Genomic DNA, 23,854 nt, shown 5'->3' with positions numbered 1-23,854 from the left:
AATGTTGTAATCTCCGAAATTTTTCTACCAATTAACAAGCTAATTTCGGTCGAACATGGACTTAGACGACTTGTTTCGGCAAGCTGAGCAAGAATTTGCCGGTCAGAATTTTCTAACAGCTGAGAAACAGTACACAGACTTCATCCGAGGTTACGAAAGACGGAAGGGGGAGGGGGGCGAAGTGAAAGACGTCAACCCTGATTCGTGTGAAAGGTAAATGGCAGCGCAATATTCATCGTATACTTTGCATACAGTTGTCAACACATTAAAATGAAGACGACTAAACATAATAGAGTGCTGGCATTATGTGCCAGTAAATGTTTTATACTGTGTTGTGTGCCATATTTCTTCTCGCATAGTGTACATGTATCTACAATACATATGTAGCTACTGTATTTTCTCTAATTTGTACTCACATAATTTGACCTGCTTGAATGATCACCAAACAGTGATACTATACATCATAGCATATCAGCAGAGGCAAAATTTATAGCATTTACTAGCAGTGCCATAATAGGAAATGCTACATTGTTTCTTTTTAATACATGATGTAGTCATCAATCATAATGCTTGTGTATAATCATTCTCATGACTGTGTAATATGTTCGCATAATTGATAAACAGCCGTCAGGTGTAGCACAAAAGTTCTGCTCAGTAGAGACAAGTTGTGTATACGACCAGACTGTTAAGTTTTATCCATGTCTTTACCGTTCACATCCCATCTGAGAGGATGTACCTAAGCAAAGCTAGGTACCCATTTTAACATGTGTACAGTGAGGAAATAGGCACAACTGGGGCCTGCTGGGGTTTCAAACCCAGAACCTTTAGTGTAGATTCTAAGTAATTACGCTAACCAAAAGACCATCTTGCCACCTTAGACCACTTTGCTGAACTCTTTTCTCACCTTGCAGAATACAAGATCTCGTGACGGCGTACAACAATCGTGGGCAGATTAAGTACATGAGGGTCGACTTTGACGAGGCCGTGGAAGACTACACTGCAGCAATAGGGGTGGCCCCTGATGTAGCAGTCCCGTATTACAATCGAGGACAGATCCATTATAGATTAGGTAGTATACAGTTTTCATGACCACTTATACTTACTCAAGTATAACTTTAAATAAATACATGTTAGTATATATAACGTTACATGTATGTTTCCCCAACCTTAACATGTCATGAGGAAGGTAAATATTATGTTGTTGTTCTTAATTTTTCTAATGAGTTTACTTTACTCCTTCCTCTATTTGAGACCAAACATTGAATTGCATGAACTTTGGTTAGGCCACAGTCTCCACACGTATTTGATCATATCCTATGGAAACTCCAGAACTACTCTGCGAGCATGGAAATAAAACAAAATATTGGTGAAAAAAAGGTGCCTTTATTATGAAATCTAAGTGGTCAGGAGGGTTGAGCAAATGACTAAACACAGAGTATTGTATTCTAAACAATACATCATTATTTTTCTCCTTTCAAATCTTCTTCTTTGACTTTCGGAGGCTTTGCTCTGGGATGGAATTTCATGATTAGCTTACTTGTTATACATGGCAAAAAGTTACTAGCACCAAAGCATTCTAGCATGCCCAATACAAACATAACAGTATAGTTGGGGACAAAAGTTAATGTGTGCGCAAATGTTATCTAGATTATCATGTCGGTGTGGCCCTATATCATCAAAAAGAAGCTTTAAATTTACATTATGACTACCTCTCCCATTACAAATATCTATCCATCTATCTCTATACATGCCGATCAACATGTCAAGAAAGTTATGAAACAACTGGACACAAAATGGAAGAAGCCATACCAAAACTAAAATGTCTTCACTGCATTAATTGTGTTTGGAAAAAACATAACATTATCAAAAAGAAGCTTTTACATTTGACTACCTCCCCCATTACAAATATATATCTCTATATATGCCAATCAACATGTCAAGAGAGATATGAAAGAACTGGACACAAAATGGAAAAAGAAGCCATACCAAAACTAAAATGTCTACACTGCTTTAATTGTGTTTGGAAAAACATAACATTATCAAAAAGAAGCCTTCACAATATGCAATATGACACATCCTGCATTGAATATTTGTTTGTTTATGTGGTGATTTTCAGGTCGTTTTGATGCAGCCATTGCGGACTTCACCAAGGCCCTCAAGCTCCAGCCTGACTTCCCTGATGCACACATCAACAGGCAACAAGCTCTGAGTGATAAACAGAAAATGGACCAGGGATTCAACACAAGCGACTGGAAATCTGAGGGGAGCTAAAACATATAACGTTACATGTAAAACAGTATAGGAGACTTTATTTAAGAAGACTATAGACTATGATATGAGTGAGTGACTGTGAGTGAGTGAGAGAGTGAGAGAGAGAGAGAGTGAGAGAGAGTGAGTGAGTGAGATTGAGTGTCAAGAAAAGAAGAAATTAACGGATTATTGAATGAAGGAATGATCTTTATTGCATATTCCTGTTTGAAGGGGCTAAATGCAATATATAACAGGAAATGATAGAAACTTATTATTAGCATACATTACAGTTTTGATACTAGATATGAGTGTTATAAAAATATGATATCAGTGTTATTACCACATTAAAACGCTGATATGATGACACTATCAGTATACTGACACAAAAGATGATTGACTTCCATATGTATAATTAAGGCAAAGACAAAATAAAGTGTGATATAAATATTCAAGTTCATTGTATTCCGAGAGTCTCTGTTTTTATTCAGACATGTTCTAGGGTCTAGTTTTAGCTTTCAATTCACCTCAAAATAGATGTGTTCTCTGCATCCGTACCACCGTCCTACTTCCGTACCAAAGCGGCTTCGTCTTCCGCTGTCGGCTATCTTTGGTGCCAGCTGATCGAATCTCTCCAACAGGAGCAGCCCTGCATCCGGCGGTAAAATCTGTTGACGATCAAAAGCGCACACGTGACGTTTTTCAGTTGAAAGAAATACCCACCTTACCGGTCAAGCATTGCCGTTTTCTCTCAAAGAAGAGGTACCGTTAAATTTGACTTGGTAGCCGTTAAATTTGGAAATTTAACGGACTAAAGCGTGGCGTGACGCAGGGAAGTAGTTTTCGTACGTATATCGGACAGGTATTGTTGTAGTACCTCTCCCAAGGATAACCTTCAAATTTGAAAAGGTAACCGTAAGATTTCAAAATCTAACAAATCTTTTCCAGAAATTAAGTCGGAAAGTAGCCTTCTTAAGTTATCGGTTTTGCTATAGTCGCTAGCTTCCAAGGACAACAGTTAAATTTGAAAAGTCAACCGTTAGAATTCAAAGATTAACGGACCTTCTGTAGACGTAACGTCGAGAATTTTACCATGGCAGCGGCGCTCATGCTCGTGATGTTGTCCAGCCTTCGGGCTGCCTGGGCCGACACACCGGCCAACTGTTCCTGGGGCCAAGTCGCCGGAGTCTGGGAGTTTCACATAGGACCGGTATGTACATTGTGGATTTTTTTTCAAATTCATTTATGTGTACATTACTTTATGTGTAAACAAAATTTGATCCTTGGCTTTGACATTCATTCGGGATACATGAAAATGCCGTCAATGATCTCGGAATTCACAAAACAAGACACCAAGATTGCAGGAGCTGCCTTGGAGTTATAGACAGATAGATGAACATGAATTTCCTTTCTCATTGACCTGGTCCCGACCTTCAAAATAAAGAACCTAAACTAATTCTAGTTCCAAAGGCTTATCTGTGTCCTTGTTATATTTTGTCTGAACCTGATGTCGCGTGGCGGAATGGTAGGATGTTTGGCTCTGAACATACAGGTCCTAGAATCCCTTCACATGTCTCAACGTTATGCCATCGGGAAAGGCGCCTTACACGAATTTCCTCTCTTCACTCAGGTGAAAATGAATACCTAGCTTCGGTTAGGGACGTCTCTCAGATAGTACGTTAAATGGAGGCCATATGCTTGAGGAGAGCCACGCCCGAAGCACGTAAAGGAACACAATACACTTATCGAAAAGAGTAGGGGTTGTGAGTAGATCAAATAGATCTGTCCGGATAAGCAGCTTGTACAACTTAAGACCTGGTACCATGGTGTGTTACGCCATGAGGCGGTTTACCGGGTGTGTAGTACAAACAAACAAAATGACTCTTACCTAATCTTCATTCGATTGCAATTATCTGCCCCTCGTGCATGCAGAATGAAAGAAGCCATTTTGAATTTCATCTACCAATCACGAAAGTGACTGTCTTTCAATGTCTAGTTTAAAGATGTTCGATATTCATAATGAATAATTATTGTTTTGTACTTTTGTTCCATACGGCATTTGTTTTTGTCTTTCCTATCTGATAAAGCAGTAGACAAGAGAATAACAACATATAACCCGAAATTACATCACATTTTTATCACAGCACCTAAAGGACATGAATAGGAAGTCACGTGGGGTGCTTTGCTGCTTATCTCAGTTCCGCCACCCTCCGGTTGCATCCTCTAATACAAAATGTAGGCCATACGAGGATAACAATCTTAGCCTGGAAACCAGTCATTTTCATTTGTTGATTTTTTTTATTTTCGCTGGCAGCGATTGATGAATGAAAAGGGAACTGAGGAAGACTAAAACAGGTTATTATGATTGTACCTGTTAGAGACAAAATTTTGAGCTGAATTTTTGAACAGATTGAAACTAAGAAGTCTTGAACAGAACCTCAATTTAGCCATAGTCAGCTGGGTTTTTATTCGCGAGAAGCTTCATCGTCCAGCAGAACACTTTTCATTGAGGTCACAGCGGGAAAGAAATCATCATCTACCGGTTCGGTGTCAACAGTGTGGGATCCATATACAAAGAAAGACAAAGATAGATTGGAGAGGGTACAGAGCCAAGCAGACAGATTCTGCACGAACAACTACGACAGGGGTGCTAGTGTCAGCAAAATGAAAACAGGTCTGCAGTGGATATCACTCGATGAGAGAAGGAAAATGTCCAGACTTTGCATGATGTACAAAATTGCTGTGGTGGGCGTACCCGCCGTACCGACTGATAAGTATCTAATACCAGCTCAGAAAAGGAAAAGGAATAGTCATGCCTTTAAGTATCAGACTTATCAACCTAGGATTGATGTGTTAAAAAATTCGTATTTTCCTAGAAAAATATCTGTTCTTTTCACAGGGCGGTTACGACAACCGTCTGAGGTGCAGCTCCTTTACATCCGTTGAAAGCTTTAAGGTGAGCCTCCTGTTCCCGGATGTTGTGTTGGACGAGGACGGCAACAAGGGCTTCTGGACCATGATCTACAACCAGGGCTTCGAGGTGGTCATCAACCAGAGGAAATACTTCGCCTTTTCATCGTAAGTGTTTCACAAGAAATACAATATCCCTCTCCATCTCTATATTTCTCCACCTCTCTCTCTCTCTCTCTCTCTCTTTCATTTTCATCGCACAGTGCATTCTAGCTTTCTCTCTTGTTTTTGCACCCATATTTTTCGCTTACATTGCACTCTCTCACTTGTTTGTCTTCTCTCTCACATTGCTCTTCCACTATCTTATTCATACTCTCTTATTTTTCTCTCACATGGCTATCTCTTTATCTTGAGTCTGCTCTCTTTTTCCGCTCAAATTGCTCTCTTGATTCTGCTTTTTTTGCTCACATTGCTCTTTCACTCTCTTGTTCATTCCCCCGTATTCTCTCTCACATTGCTATCTATCTTTCTTATTTATCCTTTCTCTCATTTCCTTTCACATTGTTCTCTCTCTTAAGCTTGTTTCTCCTCACTTATTTTCCTTTCACATTGTCATCCCTCTCTGTCTCTCTTCTTTTTGCGTTTCTCATACATTTCTGCATTTCTCTCTTTATGAGGACAAGTTAAATGAGACACATGATATAAAACAAGTTTCTTGCATATTTTCCCATGTATTACCAGATACACGACAGAAGATGGCGTGGTCACGAGTTTCTGTAACTCCACGTTCGCAGGATGGTCACATGACGTTCTGGGACAAGACTGGTCCTGTTACTACGGCATCCAGTGGACTCAGGGTTTCCCGGATGTAGATCCGGTGACAACCTATCCAGTGCACAAGGATGATCACGAGGGAACGTTTAGGAATAACCCAGACTTCATAAAAGGTAATATTGAATACGAGATATCAGTTACTCAAGCAACTTGATAATTTTGTAAACGTAATGGTGACCGGGTACAAATTTATGGAGATACTTCTAATCAGTAACGTTAAATGTTATCCTGCGCATGCATATCTTACTACAAAACGTCTAACCTTCATCGGCATAAAAATGAATGCATTGATGTATATGATTCCTTCCTCTAATCATAATCAACTATCTGCACCATATAGTAGGTTATAGCTGTATCAGATAAAAATCGACCTCTATTCAAACATTAGTTTTAAAGCACCATGCACTCGACTGATAGCATTAAAAAAGGAGTATTCATAAAAACCTATCTAAAGATACTAGAGTATATGCCTTCGCTCTAACAAGCAACACAGCTATAGTAGTTTTTGTCCGTGCGTAATCGAAGTTGTGTTCTGTACGAAAATTTTTTTTGTTATTCAACATCAGGAATAAACAGTGTTCAAAGGTCATGGAAGGCGATGACCTACCCAGAATACCACGGGATGAAGATTTCCAACATGGCGCTGAGGGCCGGAGGATCGTCCTCCACACAGAGCTATCCTCTACCGGCTCCCATGGACCAAGCAACAAGAAAGGGTCAGAAAAAACATAAAGATTCAATGTAACACATCAAAACTGAAATGTAATATGACTATAGAAAAGCAAGTTGCCATGATGGTATATCCTATGAAATACATGTTCGTGTATACGCATTTATAGTCTCTACCAGACTAACCGCGTCGGAAATAGAGAGAACATTTGCCGGGGGACTTTGGCCATGGAGGATAACATTCCCATCCGCAGTTAGGGTTGCCTATTGGACCCTCTCTCCGTAGCCGACTCCCTTCATACCATTGACTCTATTTGGCCAATTTCTACTATTTTCCCAGCGACCCGCGGAGACTGGTAGAGGCTACGCATTTATAACACTAACAGAAGTATAGAACAAAGTATTGGATCTTTGAATAGATTAGCTTTTGTGAATGGTTTCCACTCTCGCTTCACTTTGCCACATGATCATTGATTTTTCATCAATTTCTGTTACGTTCGGAAGCGCAATTGTCACTTACCAGAGCGTTATCATACCTGATCAATCTATAATGTCCCACTGATATTGACTCGATCACCCTCGAGGGTCTGTTCATCTAATTCTTACTTTGTCTTCCTCTGAAAAAACATAAACATTTAGCCATCAAACATCTCCCGAAGAACTTCGACTGGCGTAACATCAACGGCCAAAACTTTGTCGCTGCCGTCAAAGACCAGGGCAATGTGTGCGGCAGCTGCTACGCACAGGCAGCAGCAATCGCGTTGGAGTCACGCCTCATGATCATGACCAACAACACCCTCATGGTTAGTGCAATCACGTATTGTTCACGTGATAACCCACGTGATGGTCACATGAATCATCACGTGTATCATCACGTGATGGTCACATGTTTCATCACGTGTTTCTGTGAATTTAACCATTTTCTAATAGCAGCCCGTCACCAAGTACAAATAAAGATACAATATCTCCTAATGATAGTTTTGTAAATCCCATTCTCAGACCACCATGTCACCCCAGGACGTAGTGAGCTGTAGCGAGTACTCGCAAGGCTGTAAAGGGGGTTTTCCGTACCTCACTGCCAAATATGCCCAAGACTTCGGCATGGTTGAGGAGCGATGTAACCCCTACCACGGACACTCCACGCCCTGCCGACCGTACCAGGCCGACTGTAGGAGATACTACGTCGAAGAGTACCACTACATCGGTAAAACAACGTATTCTCGTAGGTTCCTGTGATTCAAGGCAGGCCAACATAGTAGTAGTATTCAATATTTGATCCAACAATGATCGTAATATACCTTTGAGCGTAAACAAAACAGATGGTAACAATCATCGGTTATGTTTGCCTTATCGTCCCTGGTATGTTTTGAAGTTTGACTTTCACCATTTGACCTACTATTGAAATAATGCTGTCAATGAATGTATCACTTGATTAGTTTACAGGTTATCATTTTATCTATGGGTGTTAGATGGTTTGGACATGTCATAAGAAGACCGCACAAACGTTAGTCAACAAAGCCTACAAACTGGAGTTCGCTACCCCGGGGAAGACCACCGAAGCGATGGAAAGACCAGATTGAGAGTGACACTGGATTAAACATTCAGGTAGCGGAGGCTACGGCACGGGGCAGGACTTCCTGGCGGAACCTTTCGGAGAGCAAGGGGCCAGTTACTGGCCTGGGCACGTAGGCAGCATGCATAGGTGTATACGAATCTGCAATTGGAAAATAATTGACATGCATCCTTTAAATCTTGAATTGCAGGAGGCTACTATGGCGCATGCAACGAAGGACTGATGATGTTGGACCTGGTGAAGAACGGACCAATCCCCGTCAGTTTCCAGGTGTATGACGACTTCCGGCAGTACCATTCAGGGATATACCACCACACAGGTCAGATCACAACTTTAGTAGATGCATTTTGCCATTGGTGTATTGGTCTTTTCATGTCGGTTTCACCTCAATGAAAAATGGAGGCAGTGTTATGGAGATGTCGGCATGTGTGTCTGTATGCCCGTATCCTGTATGTGTTTCCGGATATGTGTATACAGGCTGGATTGACTGTGAGAATATTTCACATATAGGTAGGTCTTGCAGAGACAAGGCTAAAGGTCAAATTTGGGCCTCCTAGTGGCTATCATTGGTACAGCAGCATAACTTCCGGTTTTGTATCTTTTGTTCTGGACATACTATGGTCTTGATTTTTCGGTGGCAGATAGCTAGTGATGTCGGGAAGAGGTGGTGTAGGTTTGGGACGCCATCGCAGCTCATCTTTCTTGTCTTAATCGAAGCTTAAGATTCTGATACCCATTTAAGCTTTGTGATAAAATAATATTGCAGCTAGTTTGAACGATTTTCTACCATCTACAGGCTTGAAAGACGGTTGGAACCCATGGAAAGTCACCGACCACGTGGTCACCATAGTCGGGTACGGAATCGACCCAAGTTCCGACGAGAAGTACTGGATCGCGCAGAACACGTGGGGCACGGACTGGGGCGAGCTGGGATACTTCAAAATCCGCCGGGGAACCAATGAGGTCAACATTGAGTCCATCGCAGTAGCCATGACGCCCATCGTGCCGAACCCCTGATGATTTTTACCGAGTCTAGGCTATGCATGTGACGTGCCAGTATGGATGATTTCCTATTGAAGATTGCCAAATAACTCCCTTAACTTTCTGTACATATTAACTAAAGGTTAACGCTCATCGTAACTCCTTGTTAACCAGCTTTGCTATTAGATGACATTTTTTGGCACCACGTATATGCAATATTATGTGCCCTTCTTTCAAATCCTAATAAATATTCGTTCTTGATACGATACAACAGTGTGACTCTTGATTGAATCATTAGATACGTATCTAGCATCATTTTATAACCCCTTTCTAGGTTAACAGTACCACTATTGTATCCTATCGCACCAACAGCCGAATTAGCCAGACCCTACCATGCATGTTTCTCCCGGTTCCAATTTTAAATCATTCAGATTGTATATTCTCAGGTTTTCGTTTTACCAAGGCTTCTTCTAAAACCATACATATTGCTTCAGGCTGATATCAACTTGTCTCGAGCAGTCAGGTGTAGAAAGATATACTCAATTTCTATGAATGATGATAAATTTGAATGTATTTTCGCACACTTCACAGGACTGAATATCAGAAAGGTTGATATGGGATAAACTACTTTGCAGTTCAACTTTGTCCTAGTTTGCAGTAGATGTTTGAGATATAGATAACAAGTCTTGTGTTCGCTTTCAAAGACAAGCGGCACCATTCTATGACTATTTTTGGCGCCGGCCGATCAAACAACTCTAGCGGAGTCACTGTAAGATCTCCCGCCTACGGAAGTGCTGCTCTGGCCGCCTGCTTGCCTGGGTTTTCAATCGCGGCTTGAGCTCGTAAAAATTCTCTGTCTTTTACGCCTGATATTCTCACCTTATTGCTACCACGGTGACGCAACCATTTTAAAAACGCAGCACGACGTAAGTTCGAAAATACCTGTACCGTTAAATTTGAAAAGTTAACCGTCACATTTCAAAAGTTAACGGACCTTCCTTAACGTCGGGAAGTTCGCTATGGCAGCAGGGCTGGTTATGTTCGTGATGTTGTCTGGTTTACGGGCGGCCTGGGCCGACACACCGGCCAACTGTTCTTGGAGCCAGGTTGCTGGACTCTGGGAGTTTCACATAGGAGCGGTGAGTACATGGCAATATGAACATATGACAACCAGAACTATAAAATTTGACGTACCATTTTGTTACAGGGGCACAAGGGCATAGATTTCGTTGTGTCTAAGAACTAAATTGTACAATACTAGTGTTAATTTGATGGCAATAGTGGTTGGGCACAATGGTTTGCCGTTTTCTACTGTCACTTTTTATCCTACATTTTGATAGCTAAAACAGCATGATCAATGTTACAAGTTAAAGGGAAACCCTAGATCACTTGTCGTTGTAAGATACATGAAAGCTATGCTGGCTGTCGACAACTGCTAACTGGGGTACAAAAAGGACACAGCTGCTGTGAGTTCTTCCGGCCATGTTGGTTCATCCTTCCACCACTTTTAAGATGTAACATGCAGTGAGTAATGATAACACATGCATATGATCACCCCAACCAAAAGGTCAGCCTACGTACCAGTCTCCTGAAATCTGTGTCTACTCTGGTTTCTCTCAGAGGGAATTATGGAGAGAGAGGTAGCTCAAAGAGTCTGATAATCAGCCTACTAAGCTAGATACATTAAATTATAATACTGAAATGCGGATAGTCGCGGATTGACATTTGCTACCAATTGTTGAGGATATAGGAATGGCCAGTCCCTTGTCAAACAAAGTCAACGAGATAAAGTAATGTTAAGTGTGTTGGTTATCTTAGATTCCAACAAAAAGCCAGCTTGTGGGAATGGCCCCTGTAACATCATGTAACTAGGGAGAACACCCTAGCCAAAAAGGCCAGTGGGAATGGCCCCTGTAACAATATGTATCTGTGTATTTGAGAAATTGTAGATTGTGTTGTTGTTCTATGTATTAATGTATATTTGAAAGAAAAAAAAAACATACTGCGTTCAGCCACGATAGCGTACAGTCTATTTGTGTACAAATTTGTATGATCTATTGACCTCATGGCTCATGAAACTATCCATGGATGTGTACCTGTTGTCTCCGCAGGGTGGTAGCGACAACCGTTTGAAGTGCAGTGGATTCTCACCGGTAGAGATGTTCCAGCTGACCCTCCAGTTCCCGGATGTTGTGTTGGACGAGGACGGCAACAAGGGCTTCTGGACCATGATCTACAACCAGGGCTTCGAGGTGGTCATCAACCAGCGGAAATACTTCGCCTTTTCGTCGTAAGTGTTTCATTACAGTCAAATATGTGCTAGCTAGTGGTTATCTCTGTATAAGCCTATGATGATTACCTGGCCATCCTGGTAACTTCTGGTGGTCCCGTATATCTTTGTGTCATTGACATAAACATGTAATGACCACCTTTCTACTATGACCATATTCCGTAAGTCCCTCAACTGTCAACGAAACGTCGCTCTCTTGGTAGACTCAAGTATTCCGTGTATTGCTGTAGGACACAACACTTTTTCCAGCCTTGGAAGACGTTGTTAATCAATGCTGATTTCCTTGCTTACAAGTAGTACTACACGTAAATTGTGTAATTAATTGTTTTAGACAGACCTAAAGATGATTTGAAAACGTGTCTGTTAAAACACTTTAAACCAGCAGAAAGCTAAAGTATAAGTTACGCCTTACGATTCATTTATTTCTCTACCTCCGAAACACCGTACTACCGATACCACCTTGTAGAGACTTTGCCACCTTCATACTTGAAGTATTATATTCATCTTGGAAAACTTGCAAAATATACAGCTTCATGAAGGAAGGCGACGTTGTCACGAGTTTCTGCAACACGACGTTCGCAGGATGGTCACATGACCTTTTCGGACGAGACTGGTCCTGTTACTATGGCATCCGACTGAAGCCTGGTGTCCCGGATGTAGAACCTGTCACAACTCGCTTGGTGCAAACGATCGACCAAAAGAGGACGCATAGGAATGATACAGACTTCGTTAAAGGTAGGCAAAAGGCTACCTTTAGAATTGTGTCAATTCTTAATATAACAGTTTGTTGTATTGCGCTGCCTTGAAAAAGACCTGACGTAATTACGTCACTTTTCTGCATATCTTTTTTTCCAGAGGTATCTTGGCATTTCTGTCTTACTGAGGTCACTGTAGAGATCAAGTCATATCATTCGATGTGAATGAAGACATGCCTATGTCAGATCTAGAGCAACATAGCTTTAAGACATGTTATGTATTTACGATGTAGGCTATTCTTTTTCTTCAACAGCCATAAACAGTGTACAAAGGTCATGGAAGGCTGTGACCTACCCAAAATACCATGGGATGGATCTATCCAACATGGCGTCCATGACAAGTGGTCATTTCCCCGCGCAAAACTACCCTCTACCGGTAGCCATGGACGAATCAACAAGAATAGGTAAGGCAAAATACCTACTAATAACTTTTGTTCATTGAATTCATGAAAAATCAAACTACGGTTGAAACAGTTCCCCTTAGTGACGATCTACAGACAGGACTTTTTGTTTCAAATATGATTTCTTTACATGTTGCAAATTTTAATTTTTTGTAACCTACTTTCAGCTGTGAGTCACCTGCCAAAGGAGTTCGACTGGCGCAACGTCAACGGTCAGAATTTTGTCCCTGACGTCAAGGACCAAGGCAACGTGTGCGGCAGCTGCTACGCGCAGGTCACGGCAGCCGTTTTGGAATCACGTCTTCGAATCATGACCAACAATACCCTCAAGGTCAGTGCAATCATGTGATCGTCGCATGATTAACTTATGTACGCGTATGTAGCATCAACGACAATGCAATTTTAGCCCCATCTTATATGGTTAATAGAGCGCTTATTGGTGTCCCATTGAGCGACATTCTTAGTTTAGGGCACCAACATGGCGGCGGAAGCAGCTATGACGTCATGTGAGGGAGCGGTCTGTAAGCTTCGAAGCACTAATATGCTAATGCAAACCAACATGGCGATGGAAGCAACTATGACGTCATACGACTGAGCGCTTTATAGGCCCTGATGCACTTATATGCAAATGACACCAACATGGCGGTGGAAGCACATATGACGTCAGGTGCATGAGCTCTCTATAGACCGCAATGCTCTGATATGCTAATGAACACCAACATGGCGGTGGAAGCAACTATGACGTCATGTGAATGAGCGCTCCATAGACCGCAATGCTCTGATATGCTAATGAACACCAACATGGCGGCGGAAGCAACTATGACGTCATGTGAATGAGCGCTCTATTGGACGATTCCCTTTCTCGTTCCCAGACCACCATGTCGCCTCAGGATGTGGTAAGCTGTAGCCAGTACTCGCAAGGCTGCCTTGGGGGTTTTCCGTACCTCACTGCCAAGTACGCCCAGGATTTCGGTATGGTCGAGGAGCGGTGTAACCCCTACCACGGATACTCCACACCCTGCAAACCGTACCATGCTGACTGCAGGAGGTACTACGCCGAAGACTACCACTACATCGGTAAGACTGTTTCTACCACTTTATGTTGAAAAAAGTACCACTATCTAATTGAATCCGATGATCTATGATTAACTAGTTTGTGGATGCATTAACTATTGATTGATTGAGGCTGCGCGTTGTTGACGAAAGGAATGATTTGAAAGGATTGCATTTTTGATTGACAGGAGAGTATTACGGCGCGTGTAACGAAGGTCTGATGATGCTGGAGCTGGTCAACAACGGACCAATCACAGCCGCCCTCGATGTGTTTGACGACTTCCGCCATTACAAATCAGGGATATACCACCACACAGGTATACAGTTTATAATGATTGGTTATAATTACCATTGACTTATTTTATCTATCACATTTAGCATATATATATATATATACGCATTTTGCAAAACATAGGAATGTATGTGGGTTGGGCCACCATTGTGACGGTCAAACTTTTACATTGATGATATTTGAGATTAAGTGTTGGAAGAGTATAATGTTCTACTAAGGAATTGGTAAATATGTGAACATTTTCTTACAAATATCATCGATAGCAACCTCTTCTTCAAATATCCTTTTATCAGATTACATATTTCAGAGTTTTAGAACATGGAACCAGCACCCCCAAAATACCAACTTGTATGTTCTCGACCGTACGTTTCGGTCGACATGCACTGACGTTTTGGAAACATGACGTCAGAAGCGGGTCAAAGGTGACCAAAAAAGTCGATACCGGCCACCCTTCTGTTTTAAGGAGAACTTATGGGCTCTGATGTTTCTAACAGCATACAAAATGAGCTTAGATATTAGTGTATGAGGCTAAATAATGGTTGACGGCCTTTTTATAATTCAAATAGGTCTCCAGAACGGCTGGAATCCTTTTCAGTTCACCGATCACGTGACAACCTTCATAGGATACGGCGTTGACGCAACTTCCGGTGAGAAGTACTGGATCGGGCAGAACACGTGGGGCACTGACTGGGGTGACCTCGGATACTTCAAAATCCGCCGGGGGACCAATGAGGTCCACATTGAGTCCATCGGGGTGGCCATGACGCCGATAGTGCCGAACCCATGAAACTCTCGTGTTTTCACGTTGTTACGTATAAAATTACATTAAGCTTCAATCTAATACTAGCTGTCAAGATATTGTGACAGGAAATAGTTCTTCAATTTGCAACATATTTCAGAGATGCATTTTTGATCATGACTTATGCTACGGTCACAATTGGAATAAGAGGCCCTGTCGGGTAGTTAACGGGCTGATTTTGGCAGTTTCGGGCGTGTCCCCTACTTGGACCCGTGTGACACTCTGTGGCTACCGGGTCCCGGATTTTTTTATAACTCACAGGTAAAATCAACTTGGTACTCGGCGACGAGAGATATCCCCCGGATGGGAAAATCTGGCAGTCCACCGGGACAAATGTGTTGTTTCAGAGCCCGGCGTGGGCTACAACCCCGACGGGCGCCGGTGCAAATTTGACCGTAGCATAAGTAGAGGTTTATACGTTCTCATGCAATATGGTTTCTGGGAATAAGATTCTTCTTGTCTTGATTGATTCTTTGTTGGGACAGATACCACATGTTTAATTCGTCCATCAAAACACGCACTGTGTTTACTCGTGAACAAGACGTTGGCCCCTTAACCTTGGCATCGTTCTTAATCCATTTTTTTCTACTTGCCAACTTTTGGAAAAGTCATGAACAGAAAGCAATATGTGCAGTTTGCAAGTAAATTTTACGTTTTGTGTTGAACTTTGTTGCGGATATCATATCTGAACTACAAATCGAGTAGCTTACATTTAGCGTTGGATGTTTCTGTGTTATGCAACACAGAATAGAGCCTAATTTGATTAACAGATTTTCCCACCAATCCTTTGCATAGATAAAAGGACGTGCACCTTGAAGAACTACGGGTATGCCCAAGGTCATACATACGAGGGTACAATATTCAATAAGCATGAAAATATTCATAAGCTTTCAATTAAATAAAAATCAAAAACAAACACTTGGTAATAAAAGGGATATGGTAAAAAAGTTACGTCTTGGCTTTAATGTGTCTTCTTTAATCTATTAAAAATACCCCCACCCCCCTCGAAAGTGCAATATGGATCAGCCCTGATCATGACGTTGCTTGGTCACCCGACTCGTGGAAGCAAACGCACCTGTTGGGGAGGATTCCCGCAGCATAGCAACGGTGCATAGCAACGGCGCATAGCAACGGTGCATAGCAACGGTGCAAACGACAGGAGGAGGATCACACAGAGCGGTACTGAAAAAGACCTTCGCACGGCATGCGCAGCTAGGCCGACGAGTCTACGAGCTTACGGTGTTCGCTCGATCACTGTGCGATTTTCGCAGGTCACCAAGCCGTTCAATTTCGGGTGAAATTTTGTTTTTGAGTCAGCAACTTTATGTTCGTTGATGGTGTGACGACCCCTCAACACGATGTAGTTAGCACTTTGCGTGCGACACTATGTAGACCGGGGCCCTCTTCAGATATCTCTCGGGAAGATCTATCGCTCTAGGGCTGTCCTACTGGAAGGGTGCTTCAAACTGGATTCCAGGTGAGTGTACGATAGCTTATGTCCTTTCCACACCAGTTGGTGTATATGGCAGCGCACATCTCAGTTTCTACAGCCCTAGGGCCACACAGGTGTGCAAGCACTACAGCAGGAGTGTAGCCAACTGATACATGTAAATTGTCCTTCTTTTCACGTCATGTGGGCTTCTTGGTTGAAAGATACGAACAGACAAAAAAATGTGTGGGGAATTCTTCTAGGTACCCTGAAGGATTCGTGGGATTACGAAGCACACGGAAGAAACGCGTGTTGAAAGCTTTCAAGGTATTTCGTGTCATCTGTTATAAGAGGCTATGAATCTTGTTGCATGACACGAATTGTCACGAGTCAGTTTATCTAACATCTTCTGACTAATCCAAGCTTAACCTTAAGCTCCCAAGATAGAGATTCTTGAAACGTATTTGTATTAAAATCAAACTTGCATTATATGAATATACATCTATCATAAACCTGTAAGCCTAAGGATGTTTTAAACCTTTTGTAGCGAGCCCAAATTTCCTTACTTTTCCACAAAATCAAAGTAGTGAAAAAAGATATAGATATTCTTTTAATGAAAATAGTATAGTAAGTTGCTAGAACATCGGTTTTACTTTGATGTATTTCATCTTATGTTTTCTTTATAATATTCAAGTGCTTTTGTTGTTGTTGTTGTTGTTGCTATGTTATTATGTTGTTTGGACCACCCGTGTCATAGTCCTTGTCCTTGAAACATGACATTTGCCCTTTAACTAAGCCTTTGCTAATCACGCCTAACTAGATCACGTCGTAACTGAACAACTTTTGTCAGAAACAAACTAGCGTTACAATCTTATATCCGCAGAAAGCCATTCATGTACCCTCAACCTAACAAAGGAAAGGGATAATTATACCGTTACTATCCGCTTGCGTTAATTAGAACCACCTGTGTATGCCGTATATGTTGCTGTTTGTAACTTATGTCGGACCAAAACTAGCGTTACAATCTCATATCCGCAGAAAGTCATTCATAGAACCTCAACCTAACAAAGAAGAGAAATAATTATACTGGTACTAGCGGCTTGCGTTAATTCGAACCACCTGTTTCTATGCTGTATATGTTACTGTTGTTAAACAAACAGTGGCCACACTGTTTCAAGCAAAACAACTTTCTCTTCCTCAACATACCTTCACTCTTTCGCTATCGCCATGCTAAAAGACTGATTGAAGAATGGCTTCAAGTACCACTGAAGGTGAAATAATCAATAGTTCTAAAGCGCTCGCTCTGCCGACTTCCAAAAGAGGGGCAGCATAGCATCAATGGTGAAAACTGTTACTACTGGTTTGGAGAGCTAGAAATAGCACTCTGGTATTGCTACTTAACACTTTGCTAAAACCCATTATATAGCACTTATATCGGCTAGTATTGGTAATTTTTCGCTTATTGGTACTTCACAGTATACTTCAACAACCATACAACAGTACGGGGGAGGGCTGGTACATTTGTTGGTGAGAATCGTATTTGTTTAAACCAAAGACACTTTAGACTGGTTGGCTATACTCGAGTATTGGTTCAGTTCCAATATTTTATACCGCTGTCTACAACCGGATTATGTCTTCCATTAACCAAAGAAGAGAAGGGTGAGTTTGTACTCGTTGCGCCACTTGTAACTGTCTTAAAAGCAGAGAAGGGCTGGCGTCGTCTCAGCGTCTGTTTACGTAGCTGGTTTTGGATGGCCCTGTGGTGTTTTCTAGTGGTCGGAAATGACGTTTCATAGTGTCTTTGATGTAAACAACATATCGGGGAACTACTTACTCTTTCAGACTTTACTTCGATCTGTACATCGTGTATCTTGTTGTTTGTGGCCGATGTTTAACCGAAGGTAGGTTTTCTTTTGAATTTTGCCCCATGTCGTGTTGCCCGTGTATGCCGTAATTTCGATTGAACAGGATTGTTACTCTGTTCATACAAAAAAAAGGTTGACTTTGTACGTCTACTCTATATGGATATGGGTAGGTCTAAATAGTGGTTGCCGTTTTGTGGCAAAATTACAAGGGCAGCTGACGGCATAAATTTTTCCGATGGAAATGTTTACAGAAGACGTAAAGAAATATCCCAATGCCTTTAGTACACTGTCAATAAATTTTCAAGTGTAAGGAGTTTTGGGGTTTGTTATGTAGGAATGGTAAATATTTTGTTCACGCTACCATAGCAACAATGTAGTAACACTCCATCATCTTGTTGAACCATCGTCAGATGTGTTGTATTGTTTCTTAGGTATTTGACCGAGTGCATCGCCCCCTAGTGGAACACGATCGTCCCCGGGGGGTTGATGTAAATATTTTGGATCGGTAGCCACCATTACCACACAAAGGCCCCCAGGGTTTGGAAATGATCACTGTTAGGTATAAGCAGAAAATACCCTTGAACAACACAAAAGTCGCAAGGCTCACATTGTCACGCTAACCGTTAATTATTTAGTTTGGTAACAACGTAACGTTTATGTCATTTCCCTTTTCAATGCTGGTGGATCTGTAATGTAAACATTATCATTTATTACCTTTGCCAAGAAGATTATGTTTCCGGTACCAGTTTTTGTGTGTTTGTGTCTCTATCTATATCTGTCGACAGTTTTAGTAACTCGGGAAGCTGTGGATGGCCATGGATCCTTATCATATTTGGTCGGTGGGTAGGGATCGGGAAAGCAAAGGTCGACCAAATTCAATAATGGGTCCCCAAGCGGCTTTCTATGATACTGCAGCGGAACGTCAGGTTTTTATATCTTCCATTGTGTTATCTATAGAATGTACAAGTAATACTTAATGTATTCTTTTGCAGAGGACTTTATCCCGCGAGACTTTAGGAGATAAACCTTTCCGATGAAGGGAGTCGGGAAGTCTGAGAAGCACAGTCGCAGTGACAGTAAGATGGAGAAAATTGTAAGTATACACTGTTATCATTGAACGCCGGCCTCTTTCAGTGCACTGTACTAGTAGCGGTCCAAGAAGTACATATGTACAACGTAGCAAAGAGAATAGTCATGGAACGCCACATGTATGCTACAATATCTGGACGCAAATTGACCTGGAATGCAAATAGTCCTTCACCTAAAACTTAACAGTAAACGAAGCTGAAAAAAACATTTTAGCAATTTGAAAAAGGGTTGTGTTTACCAAGAATGTCTTATATAAAACCTCCTTAGTATACATAACCGGTTGAAAGTGTGAATCTAAGATATCGCTTGTTTTTGTTGTCATATCGCTTTATGCGACCCCCCCCCCATACTAGTCAAATAACCAGTGAAATGATAATGTTTTTATAACTGTACACGTTGATTTACACTTCCAGACCTCTGATGAAAAAATGGCGTCTGCGTCACGTGACCTGAGAGACGACCTGATGCAGGCCCAGGAGCACGCCGCGCGGTGCATGCTGGTCCAGCGTGAAAAACAAGCCAACGAAGGCCTCCTTCTGGCCCTATCAGGTTTCAGATTACTTTTCCCATATGAACTATATATATTTATTTGCTTTGATATGCTTGATATCCTTGTTATATATCATTTTAGTAGCTAATTTACGTTTCCTGAACAAGTAGGCTTAAGCCGGTTCTAACTGCGCATGCGCAGCGAAATGCATTATGGGCTATATGTCAAAGCTGAAGGCCACTGAGATATAAACAAAACGCATCTGGACATTGCTTGGACGGAGTCTAGACATGCAGTAAGCATGGTTGAGACAAGCACTATTTGTAAGTATGGCCTTCACATTTGCCATAGCATCCGCAATGCATTTTGCTGAGCATGCGCAGTTAGAACCATGAACCTCCTTGTTCACAACCTTTTCTACCTCAGATGCCCTGAGTCGGATCAGAGAACGCCGGGCACGAGAGCAGGTGCGCCTTGAAACCGTCACGTCCATCAAACAGCTGCACGAGTGGTACGAGTACGGCAAGGGCATCCTGAAACACGGGGACGGACTGGAATCCATCTTGCGATTCAGAAACGAGATCAAATGGCTGAGAAGATTCTACCGCTCCCTACTCGAGCACCTCTACAAATACCTGGAGAGATATTTCTGCATAGAGCGTCACACGGACCACAACCTTCAAGGAGAACTGCACAGGATTATGGTCGAAACGAAGGATGTGAAAAATCTGCTGGATCAGCATTTTGTCGAAGCGAATGTGCTGCGGCCGAATGTGCAGGATAAGGACCCTGTTGTCAGCCTCGTTCCCTTCCTGTACCTGGAGTTACGTCATCTCATTGACCTTTTCCACGAATGGAGGATTCATGTCAGGTTAGTTACTGTGGTATTTGCATGGTACATTTTCTTTAAAAAATTTCAAATTTCCAAATAATTGCCATCCATCTGCTATTCTTAGTGAGTTTAAATATGAGTTTGAATACATTGAGGTTCAAAGATGAGGTTATGCTAACATACTTATGAAAGCAAATGCAATTTTTTTTCGGTTCAATTTCTTCTACTAGATATCGAAACAAGCTTGAGGAGGTTGAGCAGCGTCGCTGGTTGGTCAGACGACAGGAGATGCAACGGCGTCACGTCATTGATGACATCAGCGAGAGGATCGTCGCAGTCACGCGAGAAATGGCTGATCGCGAGACGAGATTACGTCACAACGTCGCAGGATTGGAAAGAGTAAAAGCTGTCATTTCTCAACAAAAAGGTAAAGCAATATTTTGGATTTTGTGTTAAATATTTAGTTTAGTGTCTGGAAATTGTAACTTAAATTTAAACTGATATTCTGTTTTATCAATTTGGTTATAGGGATTCATGAGGAAATTGAAGTGCTAGAATTGCAGTTAGACGGGTTGCTATGGGAACGGACGAAGCTTCAGAAAATGGCGGTCGAAATAAAAGACGAACTCCGTAACATACCGAACAAGCGAGACTACAAGAGAGACAAGATAAAAGCCGAACAGAGAAAAGTCGTCGTTGATTTTGACAGAAATCAGATCAAAATCAACGACAAGAGAAAGAAGCTCGAGGAAAAATACAGAGTCAAAGACTGGTACGAGAAATCCGAGCACAACCTCGTCAGTATCACCTTGGAGATTGCAGACGACAGGCGGAGGATCACAGGTCTCGCCAAGCTGCGCGAGACTTTGGAGAGAGAGCGAGACAGCGCTAGAAAGAGGTTGCAAGATCTGAATGCGTCTGCTGCGAATGTGGAGCTGAAGTTACACTCGCTACACACAGATTACCTTTACGCCATGAGGAACGTGGAACAGGTCAGGCGAATCCAATGGCAGGTAGACGGAGGGGTGGACTCGGAGAGGGGCGTGAGGGTAAGGCCAAACGAGGTCAGGGTCAGTGACCTCAAAAAGGTACGTCCTAGAAATGTCTGATGTAAACAGAAACATCATATGGAATATTTAATACAAAGTTTCCTTAGAAGTAAATGACAAATGAAATGTTTTCGACTTAATAAATTAACTTCAAATTGTAAAGGTTACTGCAAATCTCATGTCAAGAATCACTTTTGTCAGATGAAACTTTAAAACTTATAACATACACACTGCCTTAGAATGTCAACTATAAGAAAAAATGTTTTTCTATTCAGAGTAATAAATTTTGATATTGTAACGTGAAGTAGAGTGTATTGTGGTTGCCTTATGGGGTTTCCAGGGCTCAAAAAAGTAGGTTAGACTATCATTACTCTAAGAAATATTGATAAGCAAAAATTTATTTTGATTTGTTCAAAGAGAGGCGAGGCATGGTACGAGATGACGTCACACCCTCGCGGCAGGGCCATCATCATCAATAACGACTCCCACTGCACCATGTATGACGACTATCGTGACGTCAGACATCTGACGGACGTGTTTGAGCAGCTGGGGTTCGCCGTGACCTTGGAAGAAAACATTACTGCCTCGGTAGGACATTAAGATGTTACTTTTGTTCTCCTAAAGCCATTGTTTTTTTTTGTGTGTGTGTTTTTCATAGAAGTTCATCTGTGTTGGTAGTAATCATAATACAATACTAAACTTTCTTCCAATACTAACATAAAGGTATTCACGGATCAAATTTTTAACGAACACTGTCGCCTTCTTCGGGACCAATAATGACCTGAATCACTCCAGAACATACACTCGCGAGAGTTACAGACATATTCAAATTGTTTTTTAATGGGTTTGTTCAATGCAAGGTCATAGTTGACCACTTCTAGGGATTGAAGTATTCGTAAGTTGGTGAAAGATGAAGATGATTATGACAGAAGAAAGCGGTCACTGTGTTTTGAAGGCTTGCAAGTTGTATACTGCAAGCAAACAGTTGTTATCGACGAGACTACAACGGTCGATCGCGTTATCGCTTTCATTCAAGATTGTACGCTCTGTCCGCAATCAACATGTTAGGTCAAATGACAGCTCAAACGATTAACTCTAAAAGCACGTGACCAGACGCCATTTTGTTCTCTCGCCAGGAGATGGAGAATCAGGCCTCCCGATTGGCGGAGGACAACTTCCCAGGATGCAGCGCGCTGGTGGTGGTGGTACTGAGCCCGGGACATGACCGTCGCCTGCACGGCTCCGACAAACAGGGAATCTCACATCGGGACTTCATGGCACAATTCGAGGTATGAAAGGATAGCTTGTCTGCAGTCACGTGACTGTGACGTCATTTACCGCCCACTCCGTTGATTGGTTGGAGAACTGTCGATATGTCCTCTTTATTCATTAGTTCGATCCCTATTGTTTAGAGAGCTTCAGACATCCTTTTAATTATTCCTTTATTGTGCGTAGTCGCCATCTTGGATCTATCCACCCCACCAATATGGCGTCCCAGACGTTCATATTTAATCGTATGCAGTATCATGTATGAGCTTTGGTGTCAAATGGAACAAACTTTCTGCTAAGCGGTATCCGCTTTTATTATTCCCAGGATGCATTTGCCAAGAAGATGAAGGGAAAGCCGACGCTGTTCCTGTTGATGGACACTCCTTCCGGAGATGACGTCAATACCACCAACGACGACGACTTCTACAGCAGATTCTACGAGCCTGACTTGCCAAACGATAACGAGGATGACAAAGATGGCGGAAACAACCAAGGTGGGACGTCCAAAAGTGACGTCTTCGTTGCGTGCTGCCCGTCCTATGGGTATCTCTTATGCGAGGACTCAGTTCAAGGCACACTAGCTGCACAGACATTTGTCAAATATTTCACACATTTTGCGGCAACGGAAGATTTCACGACAATACTCCACCGTGTGCGCCACGAGCTGCACATGCGCAGTAGCGTCAAGGCTGCACCTGTTTGCGATGGCAACTGCGCAGACGCAGAAGACGAACAGAACTCGCATGGTTCGACCACAGATAACGGTCTCTCATACTTGTGTTTTCCATCGAAGAAGTTGTTTTTCTTCCCTGGGGTTTAAAATTCAATTTTGTAAGGATGTTTTGAGATTAAAGCCCATTCCGAGCCATTTGTTGAACAAAAAGCAAGCAGAATACGTAATGATAAGGCATTTCAATGTTACGCTGTACACATCTTAGCATCAGTGAAATCGTATAGCAGTGTAACATATACGATGCGCATAAGAAATGTGCACTTTTGCATTGTGGTATATTTTACAAATACTAGT

General features: G+C 42.0%; 4 protein-coding genes across 4 annotated transcripts; all 4 read left to right on the top strand.

Annotated features, from left to right (window-relative positions):
* The first annotated feature begins 36 nt into the window (after positions 1–36).
* Positions 37–2,328, top strand: LOC136424632 (tetratricopeptide repeat protein 32-like). The gene is made up of 3 exons (XM_066413256.1): positions 37–213; positions 912–1,069; positions 2,117–2,328. The coding sequence occupies exons 1-3, from the start codon at positions 56–58 to the stop codon at positions 2,269–2,271; spliced, it is 471 nt and encodes a 156-aa protein (XP_066269353.1). The 5' UTR covers positions 37–55; the 3' UTR covers positions 2,272–2,328.
* Positions 2,329–3,219: 891 nt separating this feature from the next.
* LOC136424088 (dipeptidyl peptidase 1-like) lies at positions 3,220–9,467 on the top strand. The gene is made up of 8 exons (XM_066412510.1): positions 3,220–3,457; positions 5,147–5,325; positions 5,899–6,104; positions 6,558–6,707; positions 7,300–7,463; positions 7,660–7,864; positions 8,424–8,552; positions 9,030–9,467. Exons 1-8 carry the CDS (start codon positions 3,341–3,343, stop codon positions 9,248–9,250), a joined length of 1,371 nt encoding a protein of 456 aa, XP_066268607.1. The 5' UTR covers positions 3,220–3,340; the 3' UTR covers positions 9,251–9,467.
* A 1,763-nt stretch (positions 9,468–11,230) lies between these two features.
* On the top strand, positions 11,231–15,034 carry LOC136424089 (dipeptidyl peptidase 1-like). Its single transcript, XM_066412512.1, has 7 exons — positions 11,231–11,504; positions 12,034–12,239; positions 12,514–12,663; positions 12,828–12,991; positions 13,533–13,737; positions 13,902–14,030; positions 14,572–15,034. Exons 1-7 carry the CDS (start codon positions 11,287–11,289, stop codon positions 14,790–14,792), a joined length of 1,293 nt encoding a protein of 430 aa, XP_066268609.1. The 5' UTR covers positions 11,231–11,286; the 3' UTR covers positions 14,793–15,034.
* A 3,911-nt stretch (positions 15,035–18,945) lies between these two features.
* Positions 18,946–23,734, top strand: LOC136424079 (periplakin-like). Its single transcript, XM_066412499.1, has 8 exons — positions 18,946–19,191; positions 19,601–19,736; positions 20,104–20,548; positions 20,740–20,936; positions 21,038–21,597; positions 21,976–22,146; positions 22,695–22,847; positions 23,153–23,734. Exons 1-8 carry the CDS (start codon positions 19,132–19,134, stop codon positions 23,645–23,647), a joined length of 2,217 nt encoding a protein of 738 aa, XP_066268596.1. The 5' UTR covers positions 18,946–19,131; the 3' UTR covers positions 23,648–23,734.
* The last annotated feature ends 120 nt before the right edge of the window (positions 23,735–23,854 follow it).

This window comes from Branchiostoma lanceolatum, chromosome 18, assembly GCF_035083965.1.
Source record: "Branchiostoma lanceolatum isolate klBraLanc5 chromosome 18, klBraLanc5.hap2, whole genome shotgun sequence".
NCBI lineage: Eukaryota > Metazoa > Chordata > Leptocardii > Amphioxiformes > Branchiostomatidae > Branchiostoma > Branchiostoma lanceolatum.
The sequence above is the reverse complement of the archived record's forward strand: the minus strand, read 5'-3'. Positions and strand labels throughout refer to the sequence as shown.